The sequence below is a fragment of the Vulpes lagopus genome, chromosome 14 (assembly GCF_018345385.1).
Source record: "Vulpes lagopus strain Blue_001 chromosome 14, ASM1834538v1, whole genome shotgun sequence".
Classification (NCBI taxonomy): domain Eukaryota; kingdom Metazoa; phylum Chordata; class Mammalia; order Carnivora; family Canidae; genus Vulpes; species Vulpes lagopus.
The window spans coordinates 23,289,387-23,313,530 of NC_054837.1; the positions used below are offsets into that span (position 1 = coordinate 23,289,387).

The 24,144-nt window shown below is 44.8% G+C and overlaps 2 protein-coding genes across 6 annotated transcripts in view; one reads left to right on the forward strand and one right to left on the reverse strand.

Moving 5' to 3' along the window:
- The window catches only part of RNFT2 (ring finger protein, transmembrane 2), a 67,645-nt gene extending 66,210 nt beyond the window's left edge, over window positions 1-1,435 (reverse strand). For all 3 annotated transcript variants that reach the window (XM_041728325.1, XM_041728327.1, XM_041728326.1), the window contains exon 1: window positions 1,307-1,435. The gene's annotated coding sequence lies outside the window, so the exon portion shown is untranslated. The remainder of the gene's footprint in view (window positions 1-1,306) is intronic.
- A 198-nt stretch (window positions 1,436-1,633) lies between these two features.
- On the forward strand, window positions 1,634-20,542 carry SPRING1 (SREBF pathway regulator in golgi 1). Of its 3 annotated transcripts, none has more exons than XM_041729446.1 (5): window positions 1,634-1,890; window positions 11,565-11,721; window positions 15,597-15,748; window positions 16,136-16,249; window positions 20,151-20,542. In XM_041729446.1, the coding sequence occupies exons 1-5, from the start codon at window positions 1,780-1,782 to the stop codon at window positions 20,199-20,201; spliced, it is 585 nt and encodes a 194-aa protein (XP_041585380.1). In that variant the 5' UTR covers window positions 1,634-1,779; the 3' UTR covers window positions 20,202-20,542. The 3 variants fall into 3 exon arrangements, with proteins under 3 accessions (XP_041585380.1, XP_041585379.1, XP_041585381.1); XM_041729445.1 differs by lacking the exon at window positions 20,151-20,542 and adding an exon at window positions 18,223-18,789; XM_041729447.1 differs by lacking the exons at window positions 11,565-11,721; window positions 20,151-20,542 and adding an exon at window positions 18,223-20,024 and having other exon boundaries at window positions 1,713-1,890.
- Window positions 20,543-24,144: the final 3,602 nt, after the last annotated feature.

Below are 24,144 nucleotides of genomic sequence, written 5' to 3' on the forward strand. Positions count from 1 at the left end.
TAACTCCTCCCCACCGGCCTCACTGGTCTTTTTGATTTTCAAACATGTGGGCTTGTCTCTGCCTCAGGGCCTTTGTACTTGCTGTTCTCTGTTCCTTGAATGCTGTTCCTTCTGTGTAGCGCCCTCAGGTCAAATGTCACCTCCTCCCAGAAGCCTTCTCCTCACATCCTCCTGACTCACCATATGTTGCCCTGTTTTATTTATATTACTTATTTACTTACATGTTTGCTTATTTATGATCCTTTAGAATGTAAATGCCACAGAAGCAGGGATCCTATGTCTGGCTCACTCTTGTACATCAGCATCCAGAACACTGCCCCGCACAGAGTTGCATTCAACAAATAAATATTCAACAATTTATTCAATACCTATCTGTGGGTCTCAGTTGCCTTTTTGTATATCCCTTCCTCCTTCCCTAAACTTTCACCCTAGAAAATAAAAGCTGTAAACTTTTCATGAATAGATTGAGACTTGAATTTTTTTTTTTTTTTTTTTGGTAACAGGACCAAAGATGTTATCTTTTAGTTAAGGACATCATAATTGGTTGTTGAATGATTTCCTAATCCTGACCACCTTCTTCTAGGGACAGCACTGGCATTACTAGGACCACTGATTAGAGATAATTCACTGGCTAAACCTCTCTTCTCTTTGGGAAAATCTGTTAAGAAACGGGTCAGGAGCACCATTTTCATTCACATCATGAAGGAAAGCCCATTATGTAAATATTTTTCAGGAACATGCAAGGTCACCTTAACGCCCCCTCCCAAGGACTCCCCATCACTTGCAGATCCTTGGGGAAAATAAAATACAGCCCCCCCAAAATACAAATCTCAAATCTGACACAGCTTCCTAGATCACATGCCCAAGATTCTACTTTCAGATGCTCGCTTTCGAGGGGCTTCAGGTTCACTGTTGGGAGCAGGCGATACACAATTATTCCATTACTGAATTCAGGAATAAAATTTTGCACGTAAAATGCCTCCGAATGACTGAATGAAACGCCCCTTAAGCCTCTGCTCCACTCATCGTACCACAGCCCCGTGAAGAATTACCCTGAGACTTTGCAATGCACGCTTTGTTTTAAGTTGCGCCCCCAGGCCGTAACCCGACTGCACCGAAATGCACGCGAGAGCATCTCCCGCGGTCCTCGCCCGGCGGGGGCGCAGCCGGCAGGTGCGCGTGCGGAACAAAGCCGCGAGCATCTCTCAGCCCCGCGACCAACGCTCAGCACAAAACGCCCTAGGACCGCAAGGGCAGGCGACGACACGGACCGTTCTGGAGGGAAAAAGCGCCTTCTCTTTTTTACCTGCCCGGACAGTTCAGCAATCACGGCGGCATCATTCGCGTCCTCCCAAGCCAATCACTCGCGCGGCCCGGGGAGCACGTGACTTCCGAGTGCTTCCGGCCTCCGGTCGGGTTTTCTCGCAGGTGGCCGCGGCCCGGCGCTAAGACCGCGGCGCGGCTCCTCCCGCGGTGCGCGCGCGATCGCCCGCCCCCTTTCCGGGGCTCAGCCAATAGGAGGCGGCCGCTTCTCAGGGACCAATGGGGAGGGGCCGAGCGAGGCAGGTGGGCGACGCGAGCCGAGCGGAGGCGGGGCGTGGAGCGCGGGGTCACGTGGGGCGGCGCGGGGAGGCTGCCGGGAGCTGGCTGGGCTGGAGGCCGGGGGGCCGGCGCCCGCCGCGGGGGATGGGGCTGCGGGCCGCCTAGGGGCCATGCCGCCCGGGCTCCGGGCCTGCCCCGCTCCGCGCCCCGGCCGCCGCGCCCCGCGTCCGCGCCGGCATGGTGAACCTGGCGGCCATGGTGTGGCGCCGGCTCCTCCGGAAGAGGTGGGTGCTCGCCCTGGTCTTCGGGCTGTCGCTCGTCTACTTCCTCAGCAGCACCTTCAAGCAGGTGAGTGGCCGCCCGCCCGCCGCCCGCCGCCCGCCCGCCGCCGCCCGGCTCTCCTCCGGGGTGGGGGGAGCCGCCTCTGCGGCCGCGCTGCGGGTGTGTCCGAGGGGCCGGTGCGCCGGAACCCAGACCTGCCCGTTCCGTTGGTGCCGGAGCTAGAAGGCGCTGCCCGGCCGGGGGCCCCGGGGGGAGGACTCGAACCCAGGTCTCCGGGCCCCTGGCCGGGGCTGCCGACCTTACTGCCTCCGTGTGCCTTCTACCTGCCGGCCCCTGAGCGTAGGGGGCGCGTGCGTTTCTTGCGTCGCCCTGCGGGCAGTCTTGGGGAGCGGGCGTCCCCAGATGGCAGCGGGGGAAACTGAGGCTCGGCGGGTCGGAGGTGTGGGTGGCCAAGCTGCCAGGCCGGCGCTGGCGTGCCTGGCCTGCGTTTACTTTGGGGGCTCGGTGACCCAGCTGGGAGACCCAGCAGGGCCCGTGAGGTACCCTTTCTGTGCATAACTTGGTTGCATGAAATTTTCTTTTCTCTTTTCCTCTTTTTTTTTTTTTTTTAAGATTTTTATTTATTTATTCATGGGAGACATAGAGGCAGAGACGGGCAGAGAGAGATGCAAGCTCCCTGCAGGGAGCCGGATGCGGGACTCCATCCCGGGACCCCGGATCACGACCCGAGCCCAAGGCAGCTAGCTGCTCAACCACGGAGCCACCCCGGCGTCCCGCATGAAATCTCTGGTCACCTCCCCATCCACTTAGTTTTTCTCCCATGTGAGAATTTCTGGAAGAAAAAGGCAATGTGGGAAATGTGACCAAAGCGTTGGAAGTTTGTTTAGGAGTCGGGTTTGAGCCTTTTGAGTTTTTTTTTTTAATTTTATTTATTTATGTATGATAGTCACATAGAGAGAGAGAGAGAGAGAGAGGGGCAGAGACACAGGCAGAGGGAGAAGCAGGCTCCATGCACCGGGAGCCTGACGTGGGATTCAATCCCGGGTCTCCAGGATCGCGCCCTGGGCCAAAGGCAGGCGCCAAACCGCTGCGCCACCCAGGGATCCCGCCTTTTGAGTTTTTAGGGTGAACATACCCAAAGTGTGTGGGTGCAATACCGGTTTATGCTGTTGCTCTGATGGTCTCAAGGATCACGATCATAAGTAAAATATATTAATGAACATAAACTACGTGGTCACCTTAGTTTAATAGGATCAGTGGAGGAGCTGCAGAAGGGGAAGATGCGGAGCTGTACCCCACCGCTTACCTTAGGATGTGTCCATGACATTCAAGAACTAAGTGCTTCTGGGACTGGTGTTTTCTGCAACCTCACAGATACCTGCTTGTTGTCATGTGTTTTTCCTTCTCAGTCTGGCAGACCTCTGAGTATTCTAGTGAGCCAGGACTCAGATATCTGTATTCCTCCCTACCTGACCCAGGCGATTTTTGGGCCATTGTTTAAATTCTAGCTGTGTGCTCTTGATACCCAGATTTGTAATTTTAGCCTAGATCTATCCAGAAAACCCCCAATTCTTCTATTTAGTTGCCTGCTTGACGTCTTTTTGAATGTGTCATAGGTTTCTCATTCTTGGCCAAAACAGGACTCTTGGGACGCCTGAGTGGCTCAGTGGTTAAGTGCCTGCCTTTGGCCCAGGGCGTGATCCTGGAGTCCTGGGATGGAGTCCCACATCGGGCTCCCTGCATGGAGCCTGCTTCTCCCTCTGCCTTTGTCTCTGCCTCTCTCTCTCTCTCTCTCTGTGTCTTTCATGAATAAATAAAATCTTTAAAAACAAAAAACAGGACTCCTGATTTTTCATCACCAACAGTTCCTCTTTAGTCTTCCCAGGCTCACTCAGTGGCATTACTGTTCACCAGGTAGAGGAGCCACAAATAACTTCCTTCTTTTTCTCACTCCCCACATCCAAAACATTGCCTCTGCCTCCACAGTGTATCCTTATTCTGTTATTTTGTCCTCATTGTCACTGGGTTCCTGGTGCTTCCCGAGGTCAGGCTACATTGTCTGGACTACTACAGTAGCCCACCAGCAGGTCTCTGCTTCTTTTTCTTTTCTTTCTTTTTTTTAAAGAGAGAGAGCTCACGAGAGCTAGCACACAAGCAGAGGTAGGAACAGAGGGAGAGGCGGGGAGAGAATCTGAAGCTGACCCTGTGCTCAGTGTGGAGCCCGATGTGGGGTTCAATCCCATGGCCCTGAGATCATGACCTGAGTCGATACCAGGAGTCCGATGCTCAACCGACTGAGCCACCCAGGTGCCCCAGGTCTCTGCTTCCTTTCTTGTCCAACAGTCTCTTCTCTACCCAGTGTTAATAGGGGTGATAATCTGGAAGAAAAAAATGTCACAGTTCTCCCCTAGGTATAATTCTTCTTTGGGTGTCTGTTGCACTCCGATAAAACTTCAGACTCTATTCCAGGTTCACTGCATGGTGAGTTGAGTCTTTTTTATCCTTTCAGGCCAGGTGAACTGTTACTGCCTCAGGCCACAGTGGGTGACACAGTCTAAATTAAGATTCCTTGCCTGTGGACCTGTCTTATTTTCTTTGTACTAGGAATCACTAACTGAACATTTCTTGTTCATAAACTCGTTTATCTGTCTTCCTTCCCTCTCCCTTCTAGGCAGTAATGTTTTTAAGAACAGGGACCTTGTCTGTGTTGTTCATGGAATCTCACCCCTAGAATACTGCCAGGCATTTAATGGATGCTTAAGTATGGTTTGAACAAGTGAGCCCTGAGTCTTTTGAATTGGGATGACTTCTCCTTTCTTCTCCAACTAATTTTTTATGTCTTGAGTCAGATGCTGTCTACTCTGTGACCTTCCCTACAACCATCTTTTAAGTACTCTCATGCATCTTGTGTATTTATTTTAAAATTAGTGTTGTCTTTTTTAAAAACCTGTGATCAATGGCCATGATTGATTGGGGAGGGGTGATTGTGATTCTCCTAAAACTGTTGGCAGATTTCTCTGGGTTTGATCCCTCCAGCAGCCTAATAAACACTAAGAAACGCTTTAGCTGTAACGTCTCTAGCCCTGCCCATCAGCTCTTGGCAGCCCCTAGTCAACTCTCTGTCTCTGTGGATTTGCTGTTTTGGACATTTCATATTAAGGAATCATATAGTATGTACTCTTCTTTCAGTTTGAAGCCAGTGTTTTCAAGGTTTATCCATGTTGTAGCACTGATTAGTACTTCATTTTATATGTGGATAATATTCTCTTGTATCCATCTACTGCATTTTGGTTTTTTGTTCATCAGTTGGTGGACATTTGGCTTGTTTTTACCTTTTGGTTATTAATAAATGCTGCTATGAACGTTGGTGTACCAGGTTTTATATGGAAATATGTTTTTAGTTCTCTTGGGGTATAGTCCTAGGAGTAGAATTGATGGGTCATGTGGTAACCCATGTTTAACTTTTTGAGGAACTGCCAGACTGTCTTCCAAAGTGGCTACACCATTGACAATGAACTTTTAAGAAACTACACTTGTCAAGTTTTGATGTAGTACCAAAGAACATTATCTGTAATTATTTGAAAAAGCCATTAGGGGACGCCTGGGTGGCTCAGCAGTTGAGCATCTGCCTTTGGCTCAGGGCGTGATCCCGGGGTCCTGGGATCACATCCCACATCAGGTGTGGAGCCTGCTTCTCTCTCTGTCTGTGTCTTTACTTCTTTCTATGTCTCTGATGAATAAATAAATAAGTCTTAAAAAAGAAAAGAAAAGAAAAGAAAAAGCCATTAGAATATCCCTTCCAGGGATCCCTGGGTGGCTCAGCAGTTGAGCACCTGCCTTCAGCCTGGGGTGTGATCCTGGAGTCCTGGGATCGAGTCCCACATCGGGCTCCCTGCATGGAGCCTGCTTCTCCCTCTGCCTGTGTCTCTGCTTCTCTCTCTCTCTCTCTCTCTCTCTCTCTCTGTCTCTCATGAATAAATAAATAATCTTAAAAAAAAAAAAAAGAATATCCCTTCTATTTCAACTACACATCTGTGTGAGGTAGATTTTCCTCATATGCGTCAGCCCAAACAACCTATAGCAACAGGTGAACTGCAGAGGGAGATAGAATCCAGCTGTCTTCCCTTCAGCCAGATTTTAATATTTGATTTTATTTGATTTTATTTGATTAGATTTTAAGATTTGCAGAAAAGTAGAAGTATTTTCTCACCAAATTTGTTTTTTGAAGAACATTTTTTTCACAGACAAAAAAACCCTGTTAACATATAATAGGTCTATTATTTTTAGTTGAATAGATAATTTAAGTATTTTAAGAATTTATTTTTTTAATTTCCAATGTGATAAATATCAATAGCCGTGATCCTTATAAACCCACATATCAAGATTCTCAATATAAAGAATAAGAAAGGTCCTTGGGACCCACAACTCAGAGCCCATTCTGGCTGATGCTGTTCATATACATTTGAGTTTGCTCCTTTTGCTCTGCTCCCTGCTGCAATTCTGGTTATCCATCACCCCTGAGCTGCTCGACTAGAGGTGAGTTTGACCTATTTTGCCTAGCCTCAATTTCTCTTTCTGTGAGACGGAGATATTGTATGGAGTGTTCGGGGCCCTGGTGTGTGTGTGTGTGTTGGGATTGAATTGAGAAGAGGCCGTGAAAAGTTGTAAGGCTAGGTAGGGTCCCATGCTTTGCTTTGGAGAAACTCTGAACTTGGAGCAGATGCAGCTGCTGTGCCTGGAGACTAGCTGATTATCCTCTGTTGCTTTGAATTCCTCTTTTCTTTGGTTTTCATGTTAATTAATGCTTTGGGGGATAGTTGAAATTGTAGAGATGGGAGCGCAGGAGAAATTAATGACAGTGGTGGGGATGCCGTTGGGGGAGAGGAACGGGTGCCAACTGTCTTGAGCACTTTTACTTAACAAATGTTTAGTGAACCTCCGCCGTGGGCTAGGTCCTGTCTGCTAGGTGGTGGAGACACAGTGGGGGGCAAAGCAGATGAGGTCTCACTCTCCAAGAGCCTATAATCTGCCAGAGAATAAGGGGGCAGAAATGGAGAGTGGCCAGAATGATTTCAGATGACAATTTATGTACCAAAGGAAGGAAACAGCAAGGTGTTGTGACAGAGCAGCAGGGTGGGCCTACCCCTGTGGGGCATCTAAGCTGAGACGGAAGAAATCCCAGTCTTGGAGTCAGAGGGTCCTTAGAGTCCTCTCGTGTAAATAAATGTTCTCACGTTCAGGTGGAGCAGTCCTTGAAAGTCTCAGGACTCTTGGCATAACTCACTGGAAATATATTAACATCTTTAGCTTTTAAAATAACTATGTAAATTGCAGTGGATTAAATGTGTGAGTTAGATATTTCTGAAGTGTTAACAAATCATAAGAGAATTGCTAATATGTTTTTGTTTTGCTTTGTTCGGATCACCAAGGTATGTGTATTTTTCAGAAAGTTTGTCAAGTACGGCCCAGGGTACAGAACATGACCCGTAATTCACCAGCCATGGGACATTTATCTCATTTGACCCTTGTCGTAGCCCCTGGAAAACAGATGGGGCAGCTATTGAAATACTCCTTTTAGAATAAGGTTAAGTACCATATACTAGTAATGAAAACATTACTATAGTGCTTTATAATTGATGAAGAAAGGTCTCATGTTTTTCTGCTTGTTTTGCTCCTTTTTGTTTCCACTCTTTGTACCCCCGTGCACCCTGTGTGGATGTCTGTTGTGGTTGATTGCACTGATTTTTGTACACACTTCTTTATCGATTACTCTGGGGATTCTGAGAATAGAGTACTGGCTCCCCTTGTCTATATATCTTTAATGCATTGTGAGGACTTGATACCTTTGTGGGGGGAAACATACATGCAGGCACTCACACACATGTGCATGCACGTGTATATGTACAAAAGCCTAGAATGAAGACAACCTAATAGGGTAGGTCAGTTTGGAAAGGGTTTAAAACCATGGAAGGAATCCCCTCAGCGCCCCTTCACTACACTGTTGGTGAGACTGGACCCTCAGAAAAGCAAACGTATGCTAATTCGTGACATTTGCTACTTGTCTCACTCTATCTCTTGTACAGTCTTTTTTGATTGTACAAGTCTTACCAAATCCTCTTGGCAAGGTCTTGAATATTCATATTTGAAAACAAGTTTAAGTGCTGGAAGACTAGCCTCCCTGTTTACCAGGAGCAGAGTTATGTGGAAGAAGCCCTTCTGGGATGCACTTATCTGTGAACTTCTGTTTTCTTTTGGGAAGAGATAACAGGACAGTTTGAGAGTAGTGGTAGGAGTACTTTTAGCCTCATTGTGAGATCCAGGGTACTTTGACCAGCTCTTACTGATCTTTATGGCTATGAATTTATCTAGGGCAGCATTTGAAGCTCAATTTCATTTGCACATCGCTTGATTCTGCAGTTAACTGGGTCCCAGCAGAGCAGAGGAGTATAAATTTACAGGTAGTCAAGCTGCGTCCACCAAAGTGATTCGTCCCATATTCCCAAGGCTTCTGCACTTAGCCCCTCTTCTTGCGCCAACCAAGGAACACAGATGCTGTTTTTGTATGACCTACCCGGTTTCTGCCAGTGCCAGTTCCTCCCTGTAAATGAAACCAAAGGAAGGACAGAATAAAAATTAAAGCCACTAAATGTGACTACTTCACACTTGGTAAATTAAAAAACAAACTCCAGTACTGGTGCAGTGGTGTTGAAATTGTAAACACTGTTACGTAAATGCTGGTAATACCCTGAATGGCACGTAGAACTCCAAGGAAATTATTTGGCACTATACAGCAATGACTGTTTCTAATAATTATTATTACAAGTCATTCAAGGGAATAAACAAAACTTCTGTTTTTATTTTATTTTTTAAAGGATTTTATTTATTCATTTAACAGAGAAAACCTGAGTGCTGAGGAGAGGCAGAGAGAGAGGGAAAAGCAGACTCCCTGCTGAGCAGGGAGCCCAATGTGGGACTCAGTCCTAGGACCCTGAGATCATGATCTGGGCCGAGGGCCGACACTCCACCAACTGAGCCACTCAGGCGCCCCCAAAACCTCTGTTTTTATTGCAATTGCTATCTATGATAACAAAAACTTGGTATGGGTCAACGTTCTGTAGAGTGTTTAATGAATTATAGCACATCAGCATGATAGATGATTAGATAGCCTTGAAAATGTTATTATCAAGATAAGGTAGGTACTTGAATGGTTTACCATCCAATTAGTGTCAAGAGCTGAATGCAGGGAATTTGTATTCTAAATGCTGGGGTCAAAGGTTAGAAGTTAATAAATAAAAATTGATAGTTTTATTTAAGCAATGGGATTGTGAGCAATTTTTTATCTTTAATGTTGTTAATCATGCTTTTTTTAAGTAACATTTTTATTTTAGAACAATTACAGATTTAAAAGTTTCAAGGCTAGTACAGAGTTCACATAGATACCTCCTCAGTGTCTTGTTAATAACACTCATGTTTTTATTTTAATTTAAAAATATTAATAAAAATATTAATCTGCCAAAGATGGCAGAAGACCTTATCCCTTCTACGTTAATAGTCTGTAGAATATCTTTCCATACTTTTATTTCAGTTCTTACAAACGTGTATGTGTATGTTATTATAATTGTTATCATACTGTGTGATAATATGCACATCATTTTGTAACTTTTTTTTTTTCACTTAATGTATTATGGACATCCATCCAGTGGTCTACACACAGTGCTTTTTTTTTTTTTTTTCACTTAATGTATTGTGGACATCCATCCAGTGGTCTACACACAGTGCTCTGTGTATTAAAATCATTCAGGTACTTTAACAATAGTAATTCCCAGGTCTCATCCAGAGAGATTTTTACTAAGTCTGAAGTTGGACTCAGAAATCAAGAGTTGGTTTTAAAGTTGTACATGAGTGTACATGAGCCCGGGTGGCTCAGAGGTTTAGCACCGCCTTCAGCCCAGGGTGTGATCCTGGAGACCTGGGATTGAGTCCCACATCAGGCTCCCTGCGTGGAGCCTGCTTCTCCCTCTGCCTGTGTCTCTGCTTCTCTCTCTCTCTCTCTCTGTCTCTCATGAATAAATAAAATCTTAAAAATAAATACATAAATAAAAAAATAAAGTCGTACATAATGTCCAAGGCAGGGTTTAAGAGCCATGCTAGATAAATACATATCACTCTCATCTGGGATTTTTATAATAGCCATAGCTATACCAGTGTTGTTCAGTCATTTCTCTGTTGGGTTTCCAGGTTTTTCCTACCATATTAGCAGTGCTATAGTAAACATCCTGGTTCATCCTTACACATTAGTACTTTCTATAAAAAAAAAGCTAAAAAATATGTTTGCTGTGCCCAAAGTATATGTGGATATGTATATCTTAAATATTAATAGCTCTTCCTAGGTTGCTTACCTAAGGAAATATTAGTAACCGTGAAGCTCTGTTTCATTGTTTTAAAGTATATATCCTTTGCCATCAAACTTTCAAGGCTAATCCCTTTTGCTGGTGACACATCACAGGTCATTCTTAATGGTAAAAGCCAAGAATTCTGTTGAAAAGGTAGGATGTTTAAAACATATAAAAAGTCTTTGGGAGAGAGTCTTGATGATTGTGGTGTTTTCCAACAGCAGCTTGAAGGATTCAGAAGATGGCTGTCTCATGCTTGGCTTGTTTTCTGGTAGTTAGGCACCTTCCCCCTTAGTTTCTGCAATAATATAGGAAAAGCAGTTTTGAAAGCTTGGCTGCAGTTTGGAGGCTAGGAGAAAAGCATAAGTGCTTGCCTCTGGAGCAGCATGGCCCTTTGCATGTGTAGGTTAAGGGCTGGCTGGAAGTCTATCTTAAGAAAAAAAGGAGAAATTTGCAAGTTAACATGCTTCTTCATGCTCTTAAAACTAACCTCTCAATTCATTATTCCCCTAAGCTTACTTATCCCTGAAGTACTCATAACAGCAAATGAGAGTGAACTTGTGCTTCAGATGAGTCCAGATATTGTCTGAAATGACAGTTGCAAAATTCCTTTGAAGTTTCTTCTTCTATTTTATTTTTATTTTTATTTTTTTTATTTATTTATTTATGATAGTCACAGAGAGAGAGAGAGAGAGGCAGAGACACAGGCGGAGGGAGAAGCAGGCTCCATGCACCGGGAGCCTGATGTGGGATTCGATCCCGGGTCTCCAGGATCGCGCCCTGGGCCAAAGGCAGGCGCCAAACCGCTGCGCCACCCAGGGATCCCCTCTTCTTCTATTTTAAAGGTGTTTTCAAATGTTATATTCTATTCAGTAATGTATTTGTTTTATTATAAGAAAGTATTTTAAATGATTAACCATCAGAAAGAAAAAGTTTAGAACTTTTTCTCTCCTAAGTTTTGTGTGAAATTAACGTTTTCATACACATTTACAAAATGCATCGAATCCAAAGGCCATTGATGTAAAAGTAAGCCACTTTTGAAGCATAGCTTTAATTTGTTATTTTTCCTACAGGTTTATTTTGCATCTTTTTTAAGATTTTATTTATTTATTCACGAGAGACACACAGAGAGAGAGAGGCAGAGACACAGGCGGAGGGAGAAGCAGGCTCCATGCAGGGAGCCTGATGTGGGACTCAGTCCCGGGTCTCCAGGATCAGGCCAGGGGCTGAAGACAGCGCTAAACCTCTGAGCCACCCGGGCTGCCCTATGTTGCATTTTAAATTACAGCTTTGGCTGGGAATGCAAGAAAGGATACTTTAACCTTCCCATTTGTGGTCTCTTTGTAGGAGGAAAGAGCAGTGAGAGATCGGAATCTCCTCCAGGTTCAAGACCACGACCAGCCCATTCCGTGGAAGGTGCAATTTCACCTGGGGAACAGCAGTCGGCCTGGCAACCAGTGCCGGAACTCCATTCAAGGGAAGCACCTCATCACGGATGAGCTAGGTAGGGCTGGCTCCCCTCTTCTCTGCAGCCAGTGAAGGGCTATAGTGGGAGTCCATTGCTGTGGTTTTATACAGTGCATTTCCCAGCATTTCTCACATCTCTGTCTTTCATACCTTACTTGTCATTCAAGGCTCCCTTCACTGTCAGAGAAGTTTAGTGTGATGATTCTGTCTTTGAAGCTCCTTGTGCTCATGGTTTCAGCAGTTGGTCATGAGCCAGCCCCTGTGCTAGCTAGTTCCTACCCATCTCTTCCTGGCCGCAGGATGTTCAGACCTTGCCAGTGTTGTCTTATTTTAGTGGTGAATTCTATAGGGTAGCTAGTGTTCCTCCTTGGTGGCCTGCATAATAGCCACACGGTTCTGGCGCTTAGGAAATGTGCTTGTTAACTGACTGACTAGGTGATGAATGAATAATAAACACATTCATTTTTATTATTGATAATTTACTTATTTTTTAAAAGATTTTATTTGAGAGACAGAGAGCTCACAAGTGGGGAGAAGGGGAGAGTGAGAAGCAGACTCCCTACTGAGGAGGGAGCCCAATGTGGAACTCGATCCCAGGACTCTGGGATCATGACCTGAGCCAAAGACAGATGTTTAACCAACTGAGCCACCCAGTGCCCTATTTACTTATTTTAGAGAGAGAAAGAGAAAGAGTGCTTGTGCACATATGTGCATGAGCAGGGGGAGGGGCAGAGGAAGAGAGAGAGAGAATCAGACTCCCCACTGAGTGTGGAGCCCAACACAGGGCTTGATTCCACAACTCTGAGATCCTGACTTGTGCCAAAATCAAGTTGGACGCTTAACTGACTTGAGATACCTAGGTGCCCAAATGATAAACACACTCAACATGTGTTACTCTTACAGTGAAAACGGCAGCCTGTCTGTCTGTATCCTTTTCTCCCAGAGTTTTCTTGCCTCCTTTTAGTCTGGAAGAAAGGCGATTCCTGTGCTGTTGAGGTGGTTGGATTAGCTGGTTGAGATCTCACCATTTGAAGGCTGGCCCAGTCTTCCTGAAGAGGAACTTCCATGAATGCACAATTGAGCTCTTATCTGCGTGCTGGGCACTAGGCTAAAACCTCTCCTGGAATATCTCTGATTTTTACAATAGTCCTACAACATAGGCATTGCTCTTGGCACTTTATAGGTGAAGACACAGGCACCAAGAGGCTCAGGAACTCACCTACAATGACAAGGACTCATAAACCATGATCAGGGCAGCATTATCACACCAATAGGGTAGCACTATCCCTTAATGTCAACTGTCTAAACAGTCTTCAGAGTTCCCTGATAGTTTTTGCAGACTCTTTTTTCTTTTTTCAACTGGTGGTTTGCAAATAATCTGATTGGTTTGTTTGCAGGAGTAAATTTTGCTCATTTCAGAGAGTCTCAGCACAAACGGATTGTGAATGTGGCAGTACTGGAATCAACACAGGTCAACCTTGAATTAGAATATTCAGCCATACATGATGACTGAACAAAATGCAGGCATGCTATCTGTAAAATGAAACAAGAGTTCATTTACTGTTCTTTTCAAGAAAAGTTGCATTCCCAGCAAAACACAAACGAACAGAAACCACACAAAAAAAACCCCCAACTTTCCCAAAGAGACTTCAAAGGCATCAGACCAGATGAGATTACTTAGAATTAAGGGAAGGGATCAGAGGAAATATACCCACCTAAGGTAGAGGAACTGGAAAATTTTGCACAAAGATGGAGTGACAAGCCAGCAGTGATGCCAGTGCCAGATTCTGTCTTGAAGATCATGTTAGAAAAGCAAATAGTATTGCAAATAGCCTCTTGTTTTTTAAACAAAGTTTGACAAAGGAAATTTACTTCCATAAGATGATACAGCTGGTCAGTGGGGAGATCTAGGGCTGAGACAGAACTTGGGAGTTCAGTCCTTTTTTTCTTAGAAACTGTTTTGTTTCCATGACACCCAGTGAGAAAACATGAAATCATATGCTTTGACTTTAATAGTTAATACTAGGTTACAAGTGACCTTCATTTTCTTTTGTTTTAGCTAACACAAGAATAATTTTCCTCTGATTAATTCAAGTGAGACAAAGCCTCTCAGACTTCTTAAGTAGAAAGTTCCAAGAATCCATTAATAAAAAATCCTGGGGCCATAGGTTGTATTGTACCTCCATGACCATGAGAGGAAATAAACAATTTCATAAAGAAAACTTGCAGTAATTGATGCCTTTGCATAAGCAGATGCTACCCCACCACGAATGTTGCCAGGGTAACAGTTATTAAATAAGACAACCAATTAGAATGACAAACTTTTCCAAGGTTAGAAGTTAATTTCCTAGTCAGTCGAGACACACTCTGAGGTTGTCATCTTACTGAACTCGTTGTTGGAAACAACATTGGCATGAGTAGAATTTACGATGCAAGAGGAGAAATCCTAATGCACTCTCTTACCAGAAATCAGAAAGCCCTGTGGTTTCAAGGCTAAATAGTGAGAACCAGGGCACCAAAGGAGGGGCACAAAGGTAGATGATGGGATAGGATAGAGAAAAGAAAAAGAGACTGAAAGATAATTTCAACAAGTGAAGTTTAGGTCATGTTATATTTTCCATCTCCTGACAGGTGATAAGATTGCAGTGTATCATTTGGGGCTGAATTTTGAGAAACAGTGCCGGCTTCTTTGGATTTGTATTGGTTTATATAATCCCTGTGAAGAAAATGAGTCAAAGTAGTTAAAAAAGAATCCCAGAAGCATATATTATGGCATTTGAGTAGTCCTCTCTTAGTTTTAAGTACATGCTCTGGAGCTTAATCTAACTTTAACATCATCTGTTCTTAGGTAACTGGGGTCTGGTTCTTTCCAGGCCCTGGTTTTCCAGGTGTTAACTGAGGGCCCTCTGCATCTCTTCCATTGTTATTTTACTGGTGCCACCTGCTTTTGCACAGACTTTGTTTTCCAGAGTAATTTCTGAAAACAACTTTATACTTCACCAAGTCTCATCCTTTGAGGATTAAGAAGCTGGGGTATTTGGAATGGAATGATGCTGGCAACAGCTGCTCTGCACCTGTGGGCCCATGCATGCACCTGGGAGTTTCCCAAGAGCTGTGTGGTGTCCCTCATGCACTTCTTACATTTTTCTGTCCCACTCCCAGAAGGTTGTAGAAAAATGTCTGTTTAGCAGCTCTGAACAATAAAGTAGTTTTTATGAGGAGAGTCTTTACTTGAGTTGGGTTTCGGTTTGACTAGGTTGGAGGCAATGTGTTTACAGAGGGATTTATAAGGAGTGGAGGGAATTAGGATTTTTCTCCCTTGGGTATTAGAGAACTTGCATTCCCAGATTCTGAGAATTCCTGGCCTATATACAGGAAAAATCAACTTATGAAGGTTCAGCGTGACTATTTCTTTTTCAGAAATCTTCCAAATAAATGCCAAGCATTTCAAAGATATTTGTAAAGATTGGAGGGTTGGTTGGTTGGCTGTTAAATCTAGATGGATCTCACTTTCAGGAATGAAACCTTTGGTTTTTTCTATTTTCCTTTTCCTTTTTTTTTTTTTTTTGAAAACAATACCATTTTTCTTCAGTGTGTTGGTTAAGCATGACTTGATATGGTGATTAAATCAAACACACGCCAACAGAGCAGAAGGTCATTTTAGGTAGATGAGAACATGTAGCCTACCCATCACATGGGAGCCCATGTTGCCTGTACACTACGGCATGCAGAAAGCGAGTCCTGGTCACGTGTCTGACTCCTGGCCCTCTGGTGCTTGGCATGCTCCACACTCCACGTTCTTTCTCTCTGTTCTTTGTGTGCAGCATTTGTATTGCTGCTTCGTGTGTGATCACCCGGTAGAGAGGTGGGAGGACTGCTGGCTTGTTACTCAGGTGAGTCTCTGACTTCCAGGATACATTTGTGAAAGGAAGGATTTGCTGGTGAACGGCTGCTGTAATGTCAACGTCCCCGGCACGAAGCAGTACCGCTGTGATGGCTGCTTGCCCCATGGCTGCTGTGGTGCCTATGAGTACTGTGTGTCCTGCTGCCTGCAGCCCAGCAAGGTATGGGCGGTTGCCGCCACCTCCATGTCCTTTCTCTATGCCTTTATTGGATGGTGAGCATCGAAGTCTCCACACAAGAGTCTCTGGAAGGTAGGGCTGAGAAGGGAACTGTGTAGATGGCAGAGATTGCTGCTGTGAGGCAGCGTCAACAAGGAAGGGAGTGCTTCCTGCTGACATGGGTGGCTCATTTGCGGGAGGGGCCATTGTGTTGCTCATCAGCTCTCTGATGGATAGGGTATCAGGCTCGTGCTCATTTGAGCTTGCTCTCACCTTCTCTCTGCCCCCCTCTTCCATATCAGCAGGGTCTTAATTTAGGAGAAATATCCAAGGTTACCCTGTGCTGCTGAGTCTGGAATTTATTACAGGTGCTAACTTTTGTTTCCATAGCAACTTCTCCTGGAGCGCTTCCTCAACCGCGCAGCCGTGGCATTCCAGAACCTCTTCATGGCCGTCGAAGATCACTTTGAATTGTGTCTGGCCAAATGCAGGACCTCATCCCAGGTCAGAAGCTGTGATGCAAAAATAAATAAAATAAATAAAAATAAATAAATTAAAAAGAAGCTGTGATGCCGCTGGCTGGGGGATGGGCGGGTAGGAGTCAGGGTGGAGAAGAAAACTCGGAAATACGCAGTGGGGGCCACTTAGTGGGATAATAACAGAGAAGAGATTTAAGCAAAGCTGTGTCAAATTTTGTTTGGTTAAAAAAATTTTTTTTGTTTGGTAGAGTGATGGTATTTAGAATGTCACTATGAGATTTGTACATGCTGGGAAAGTAAAATCTTTATATTAAATCAGGGTCTAATCAGCTTGCATCTCCCCTATCTGAGTGGCATATCCACACTTCAAGTGGAAGCGTACAATTATTTCTAAGTCTGGGGGAGTCCTAACAGTCCAGTTCCTGAGAGCAGTTCTCTCCTCCACGTCTCTGAAACATGACTAAGGCTTTCCAGCAACCACTTGTTTAAAGGAAGTAGTCATTTGTTGTGGAACAGAGTTGTGGTTTATTTTAGGATTCAAGAGGATGGGGGCAGGTGGGCATTTAAAAATAGGCGAATAAATCTGTGGGTGGTCAAGCTCTCAGTACTCATAAGCATGTTGTCAGTAAATGCTTTGCTCTTCGGGCACTCAGCGCTGCCCCTAGCCCTGCAAGTGTCTGCATGTCTGGGCCTTTGCATCACTCTGCTCCCTCAGTTCTCCACTTCTGCGGTCCGGTGGTCATCGGGGCTCTCAGTTTTAAGACCGCCAGCTGTGTGTAGTGTACAAGTGTGCTTCTTCTGCCTTCTGTTCATGGTGTCTCCCAAGACTGTACTGACTTCATCTGAGATAGCAGACTCATTTTCATTCTCTGTGCCTCTTGCACTTTTTGCCAGATATCTGTTAGCCCATTTTTTGATTTTATGCCGCTTTATGCACCTCTGGTCTGCTCTCAGAGCATTCAGAATCACGGGGTAAATACTTCAGGGATTATAATGAACATTTGAAAACATGAAGAAATTCCTGATGGTCTTGTGTTGCTGGAAGAGCTTTCCACTTGAATGGGCTTTAAAGGAGATGGGGAAGAAGGCCGAACACATGACTCATTTTGATTCAGAGTCTCTCATTCTGAGAAATGCTAGAAAAGGCGGAGTATTGTCTTTCCTCAACTGATAAAACCCAGACACCATTTCCAATCTTGAGGGAAGATGTTAACCTTTCTGACTTTATCTTTTTATTGTAAAGCAAGAGTTCCCAGTTCCTAGTTTGTTTTGATTGTGGTATCCCAAAAAAGATTTGCTGCATGTCCATAAATTGGATTAATACTTAACAATTTAGATGTTAAGCATTGGTCTTGGGCTAATTAATGAACTCCAGACTAGCCAAAAACTCAAGTTGCTTGTTATGAAAACAAATGGCTGAAAAATTAGCCGTCAGGGATGGTTGTCTTTGTTAAATCCCACGTTCCATTTACTTAACCAAATGAGGCTTGTGTGGTATTGTGGGATTTGGCTTGTGTGCCAGACCTCAAGGTACATAAAACTTCATGAAAACGCCTTGACGTGGCGTCTCCTTCATCTCTGCAGGGTTCAGTACCAGGAACTGAATTTCTTTGGAGCACAGAAGTTGGGAGCAAAACAGTCTCTGGATTTTAATCTAATTTAACATCATCTGAGAAAATAGTTGTCTTGAGTTGCCCAAGTTGTAGCTAGGTTGTTTTAAAAAACGAACAAAACTCACTTTTGACATTAAAAGAAACCATTGTCATGCAGTGATGTTCTGTCCATTTGCATGCTTGTTGTTGGCATTTGGTGTTGAGCATCCACCTTTGTTTCAAACAAGTGCCTGGCGTCTCTTGGTGGCATTTGGAGATAGCTGTGCCAGGCTCCTGCAGGGTGTGCTGGCCCACAGTCCTGGGTTTGACCTCTACCATCCCACAAGGGAGGTGTGTGAGCCTCTGCTCTCTCTCATGGCGCTCTTATCTTCCCTTTTGCCAACAGAGCGTGCAGCATGAGAACACCTATAGGGACCCCATAGCCAAGTACTGCTATGGAGAGAGCCCTCCTGAGCTCTTCCCCGCGTGACAGGCACAGCAGACAACACACGGGCGACCAGGTGCCACAGGAGAACTTGTGGCCTGAAGCTACCCTCCAGCGTTCTCTAGTCCGCGTAGAAGAAGAGAGGCATCGCATGGAAGCCTTGGCTTTGACCGCCTCTTGTGCTATACTCTTTGGCCTCAGTCACCACTGGGCTCTACCCTGTGGAACTATTCTGTGAAGCATCTTGAAAACACCAGTGCATCACATGCAAGAACAAACTACAGGCGAGCCTGTGGAGGTGCTGGTGCTCTGGGGCACTTCTACTGTTGCAGACTCCTCGAGCCCTTCACTGTAAATTTATTTATTGGACTTCTTTGGAGTAGTGGGAACATGATAATGGTTTATATAGGAAGATATCTTGCCTTAATAGTCAAATATATTCAAGGAAATTGTTGTTGTTTTCTTGTGTCCCTGGGTTTCCTGAGTGAAGTCATCCCTTTACCCTGATAAAATTGAATATGCATGTTCTCCCAAGGTAGTTGTTTGGGTTTTGTTTTAAAAGCTCCTTCAGGAGTGGGCCCTGGACACTATATTCTGACATCTAAAATTGTCAACAACTCAAAGATACTATTCCGTTCCGGCCCTCTACCAGCCCCCTTGCAGGTGGCACCAGCTGCCCACAGGTTTTCTCATCATGGTTTTGAATGTGTTTGCATTACCTGCATGTGCGCATCCTCTGAACCAGAAATTCCAACTCCCTGTTCCGGAGGATTTTCTCATTTCCAATGCCACTGTTGAAATGATTGTGGTCTGCTCAGCCATGGTACCCTGGGAGCCTCCTCCCTTCTCCTGTCATGGAAACCTGCTGTTATGGCAATTCCTAGGTGAAGAGACACCTAATAACTGGCTGTAGGCAGTCATCCTTCATTGCTTTCAGCATTGGGACATATAACAGGTTCAGACCTTCAGTTTCCTTATGACCTTTGAAGAAGAAGGCCCAAGTTTCTGTCAAGGTGCTGCTATAAGTGAGTCACTCCTACCCTCAGTGGGGCGAGCCCATGAACACTGGGCATGCCAGTTGTGGGTCCACGTGCTCAACATCGAATCTCTCAGGCTCAAGGTCAAGAGTATTTGGTCCTCTGATCAAGACATTCTGCCCCTCAAGTACTATGGCTCTTTGCTCTCAGGAGACATGGACACACAGCTCTTTTCTGGAGCAAGCCCCTTACTAATCCTGGGATCAGGCCAGGTCTTTTTCATTTTTTGATTGTTCAAGCTGTTGACCTTGGAGCCAGGTACTAGTTTTACAATCCACTTTTGACATTTTTTTTCAGTAGGGTTTTTCTTTGGACCATGTTTGCCTTCCAGTATGTTTCTGCAGTATGTAGCAGTAATTCCCCATGATTTTCTCCTATTACTTGTTAAACCTTTCTTCCCAAAGGGGTTTGTCCTCCTTAAATAAGCCATCTCCGAGGGCTTTGTGGCAGTTGTTTTTTTACTATTTTTTCCCCAAAAAAATCTATTTAGTTTGCATTGGACTTTTTGGATTCTATGTGCATTCATGGTGCTAAATCAAACTTTGTATGTGAAAGAAATGTGCGTGTCTGGATGTTTTACCATCTCATTCTTTTTTGGTAATTCGAGTCTGGTATGTGTTTGTCTCATGTGAGTTGTCACTGGTATCAGCCTCTCCTTGGAGCTTATTTGAACTTTTGAGCAATGTAACAGAGATTTAATGTGAAAATGGCTTTATATCAAAGACGAACCCCTGCCTCTTTACTTCCTACTTGAATTATTGATGAGTACATTCTGCATTTTCAGTGCTTTTACAAACAGTATCTACAACCATGTCATAGAGTTAAGCTTACTTGTGTTCCCACCTCGTACAGGAGGAAGTTGTGAGAAGTAAAGTGACTTCCAGAATCCTCACTGAGATTTAACAACAGAACCAGAACAAGAACTTCATCTCCTGCTTCAGATCCTCTGTCCTTCCCACTGCCTCTCGCCAACCGTACTGCTGACTCATCCATAATCATCCCCCCCCCCCCCCCACCGACCAAGAGCGCATAGATTTCAGTTATCCAGGCCAATAGAAAGGAGAGGTAATATCAATAGCCAAATTGGGTCGATAATTCATTTGGCCCTGGAATATGTTTTTATTTGTGGGGTTTGTTTTTATTTTTGTTTTTTGTTTTACTTAGGTCAATTTAGAGGCATGTTCACTGTTTTGGAAACTCAAAATGCTACCAACTACATAAATAAAGCCATTGAAGGACCTGGACCATCACTTAGCTTCCCCAGCCTTCCAACCCAGAACCCCTCCCTGCTCTGCACTCTCTGGGTGGTTTCTGGTTTCCTCGACTGAGGGTTTCTAGAATTAGGGACCTCATCTTAGTTTTTCTTGCCCAGAGTTTAGTAAAGTATGTGTTACATGCTGAGATTTTAGGGAAGGATCGAAGAAGGGGCAAAAAAGTCACCAAAATATTGAGTGTTGGGGCTAAAGGTAACTCAAAGCATTTCCCCCCAATTCTGCATCTTTATTGCCTTGCTCATTGCTGGAATGACAAATACCTGTCATAACAGGGAAGGAAACGGCAGAGTATACAGGAAGTACTGAGACGGGCAGGTACACAGGAGAGGTGGCCTTAGGCCTAGTGATGTGGGGCTGGCATGGAAGTGGGGGATAGGACTTTAGAGCAGAGTTTTCAAGGGTCACCATGTTCCTGAAAGCCGACTTGGGGCCTCTGGGAAGTGTGTCAGTTGGTGTGGCTGCAAAGGAGCTATGGGGACAGGTGGCACAATCTATAAGCAAAGCCTTTTCCCATCATTGAGATTAACAGATAAATTGTAAACATGCAGAGATGTTGCTTATTTGGTCTTGCTCATTCCCTCAAGGACAGCAGAGAATTCTGCGTCGCAGCGAGGAACTACTTGTGAACAGCATGGCTTTGGGTAGTCATCTCTTCAGAGTCCCAAGCCCTTCATCTGGAAAGTGGGGTCATGTGGGTTCTGAGGCGTCAGCGGGAGTGAAGCCTGGTGTTCAGTGCACAGTCCAGCATCTGCAGCCCAGTGGGGGTACAGCGTAAGCAGAGACCACATGAGGGTCAGTGAGCCCCTCAGGTGGAAGGGTGGCAATTATAGAACTCTCAGTATAATTTTTATTACTGTTTTTTAAAGAATTCAGGCTAAAAATGAAATATTTCAAATAATTCAGGAATATGTAAAGATGAAAGTAATAATAATAATAATAATAATAATAATAATAATTAACATCCTACAACCCAGAGATCAGCCCTCATATTTTTTCTCTTCCTCATGCTTTCCAGGCAGAAATGAGAGCACTTTTTCCTCTTGAAAACAATCCTGTAATGGACATCCTCTTATGTTACATATAGGCCTATAATAATTTTAATGACCACATGATGTCAATTTTATGGATTACAATAATGTTATTAATCCCCTGCTGAGGACTCTTTGCTTATTACCTTTCTTTTTTTTTTTGCTACTACACACAGTGCATTGATGAACGCTTTTACGTGCATGTTTGTATATTTATTTGATAACTATTTTCACCAATTTTTGCTCTCACCTGAAGAATTTGGGAGTGTCTTTTTTTGCCATGCCCCTGACAACCCATGCATTATCATTTGTTAATTCTCATGGGTCTCAGTGTTTTGTTTTTTTTTAATTTTAAAATAACTTATTTATTCATAGAGACAGAGAGAGAGACAGAGACACAAGAAGAGGGAGAAGCAGACTCCATGCAGGGATCCCGACGTGGGACTTGATCCCCAGCCCCCAGGATCACACCCTGGGCTGCAGGCAGCGCTAAACTGCTGCGCCACTGGGGCTGCCCGGTCTCAGTGTTTTAATCTGTATTTATTTAATTGCTGCTGAGGTGAACTCTTCCATGTTCTGATTGGCCATTTATCGTTCAAATATGCTGAACTATTTGACCCTGACCTTGGCCAACTTTTCTCTTTTTCTTAGCATTTTTATTTATTTTATTTTTTTTATTTTTATTTTTTTTTACTTTTTTATTTATTTATGATAGTCACAGAGAGAGAGAGAGAGGCAGAGACACAGGCAGAGGGAGAAGCAGGCTCCATGCACCGGGAGCCTGATGTGGGATTCGATCCCGGGTCTGTGGGATTCGATCCCGGGTCTCCAGGATCGCGCCCTGGGCCAAAGGCAGGCGCCAAACCGCTGCGCCACCCAGGGATCCCCTTCTTAGCATTTTTAAATGAAGGAAGCCCTGTGTGACTCCAAAGTAAGTAGCTTATATGTGAACAAACTAACTTTTCCAGTTGACCTAGGGCAGCAGAAGGGGGCAGTTTTGTCTCAAAGGGATCTTTGGCACTATCTGGAGACATTTCTGTTGCAACTGGGGAAGGATGGTCAAGTGGGCTGAGGCTTAGGGATGCTGCTAAACATACTGCTGTCCACAGGGCGGCCCTCACGACAGGATTACCTGGCTCCAGATGTCAGCAGGGCCTAAGTGGAGACCCTAGCCTCCGGTCACATTTCCCCCTTAGGTTGAACAGAGGAGCTACCAGGAGCTGTGAGCTGACTTTATTATTTCCCTGCCCTTGCTTTCAGCTGCACTAGAGTGCTGCTGATTCAATTACCCTGGACTCCCCAGGGACCTGCTACTTCCTCACAGGTCTCCCAGCCCAGTGCTGCCTCCAGGAATGGCATTATTACTCAGCCACGCTGTCCTTAACACGCTAACGTGATCCCAGAGCAGACACCCTCCCAGCTATAAAATGACCTGCAAGTTTACAAACTGCCCCCTCCCCAACCTGACAGATTTGTTCTCGTTGCCCCCGCACCCCATAGCAGCTCTTTGCATGGAGTGATTGGGGGGGGGGGGGGATAGGAAATGCTACTGTAAAAAGGTGCCACACAAGTATATAGTAATAATTTTTTAAAAAAGAGAAACCAATGGATTATGAGAGTTCTTTCCTACATAAGTGCTTTCCTGACTGGGGCTTTTCCGTGCATTGCCATTTAGGCTCTTCTCTGTGGATTTGTCTTGCATGGGCTATTATCAGACTGTGGGTACCAGGTTGCCAGCTCTGTCCTTGCTCAGTCACGCATCTGCCCGGTTCCTCATGCTTTCACAGACACAAAGAGAAACCAGTGACGCTGGCAGTATACTGTGAGCGGGGACAATGGCGGGGGTCACGTTTGTGCCACCAACTCCTGTCCCAGTGGGACCTCGTCAGTTATTTTGTATGTACCACTTCATTTGTGTCTGATGACAGAGCTGAACTGCTGGACATTCTAAAAATGAGAAGACAGCCTTTAACATATTTATTTGAGAGAGACCTCACACATGGTGGGGGAGAGCGGCACAGAGGGAGAGGGAGAAGCTGGCTCCCTCTGAGCAGGTCTGCATCCCAGGACCATGGGATCACTTAACCAACTGAGCCACCCAGGCATCCCAGCTTTTAACATTATAATAAAGAAACAGGGGCAGCCCAGGTGGCCCAGCGGTTTAGCCCAGGGCCTGATCCTGGAGACCCAGGATCGAGTCCCACATTGGGCTCCCTGCATGGAGCCTGTTTCTCCCTCTGCCTGTGTCTCTGCCTCCCTCTCTGTGTGTGTGTGTGTGTGTGTGTGTGTGTGTGTGTGTGTGTGTCTCATGAATAAATAAAATCTTAAAAAAAACAAAAACAAAAAACAACTGGCTGGTTATAGCCAAAACACAACGCAGGCAATTAAATACTTGAACAGGTGTCCAGTTTTTGTGTTTTTCAGAGCTGTTTGTTCTGTGGACCCAGAGGGACCAAAACATGACTACTAGAAATACATCATTTTGGGGCAGCCCTGGTGGTGCAGCGGTTTAGCGCCGCCTGCAGCTCAGGGCGTGATCCTGGA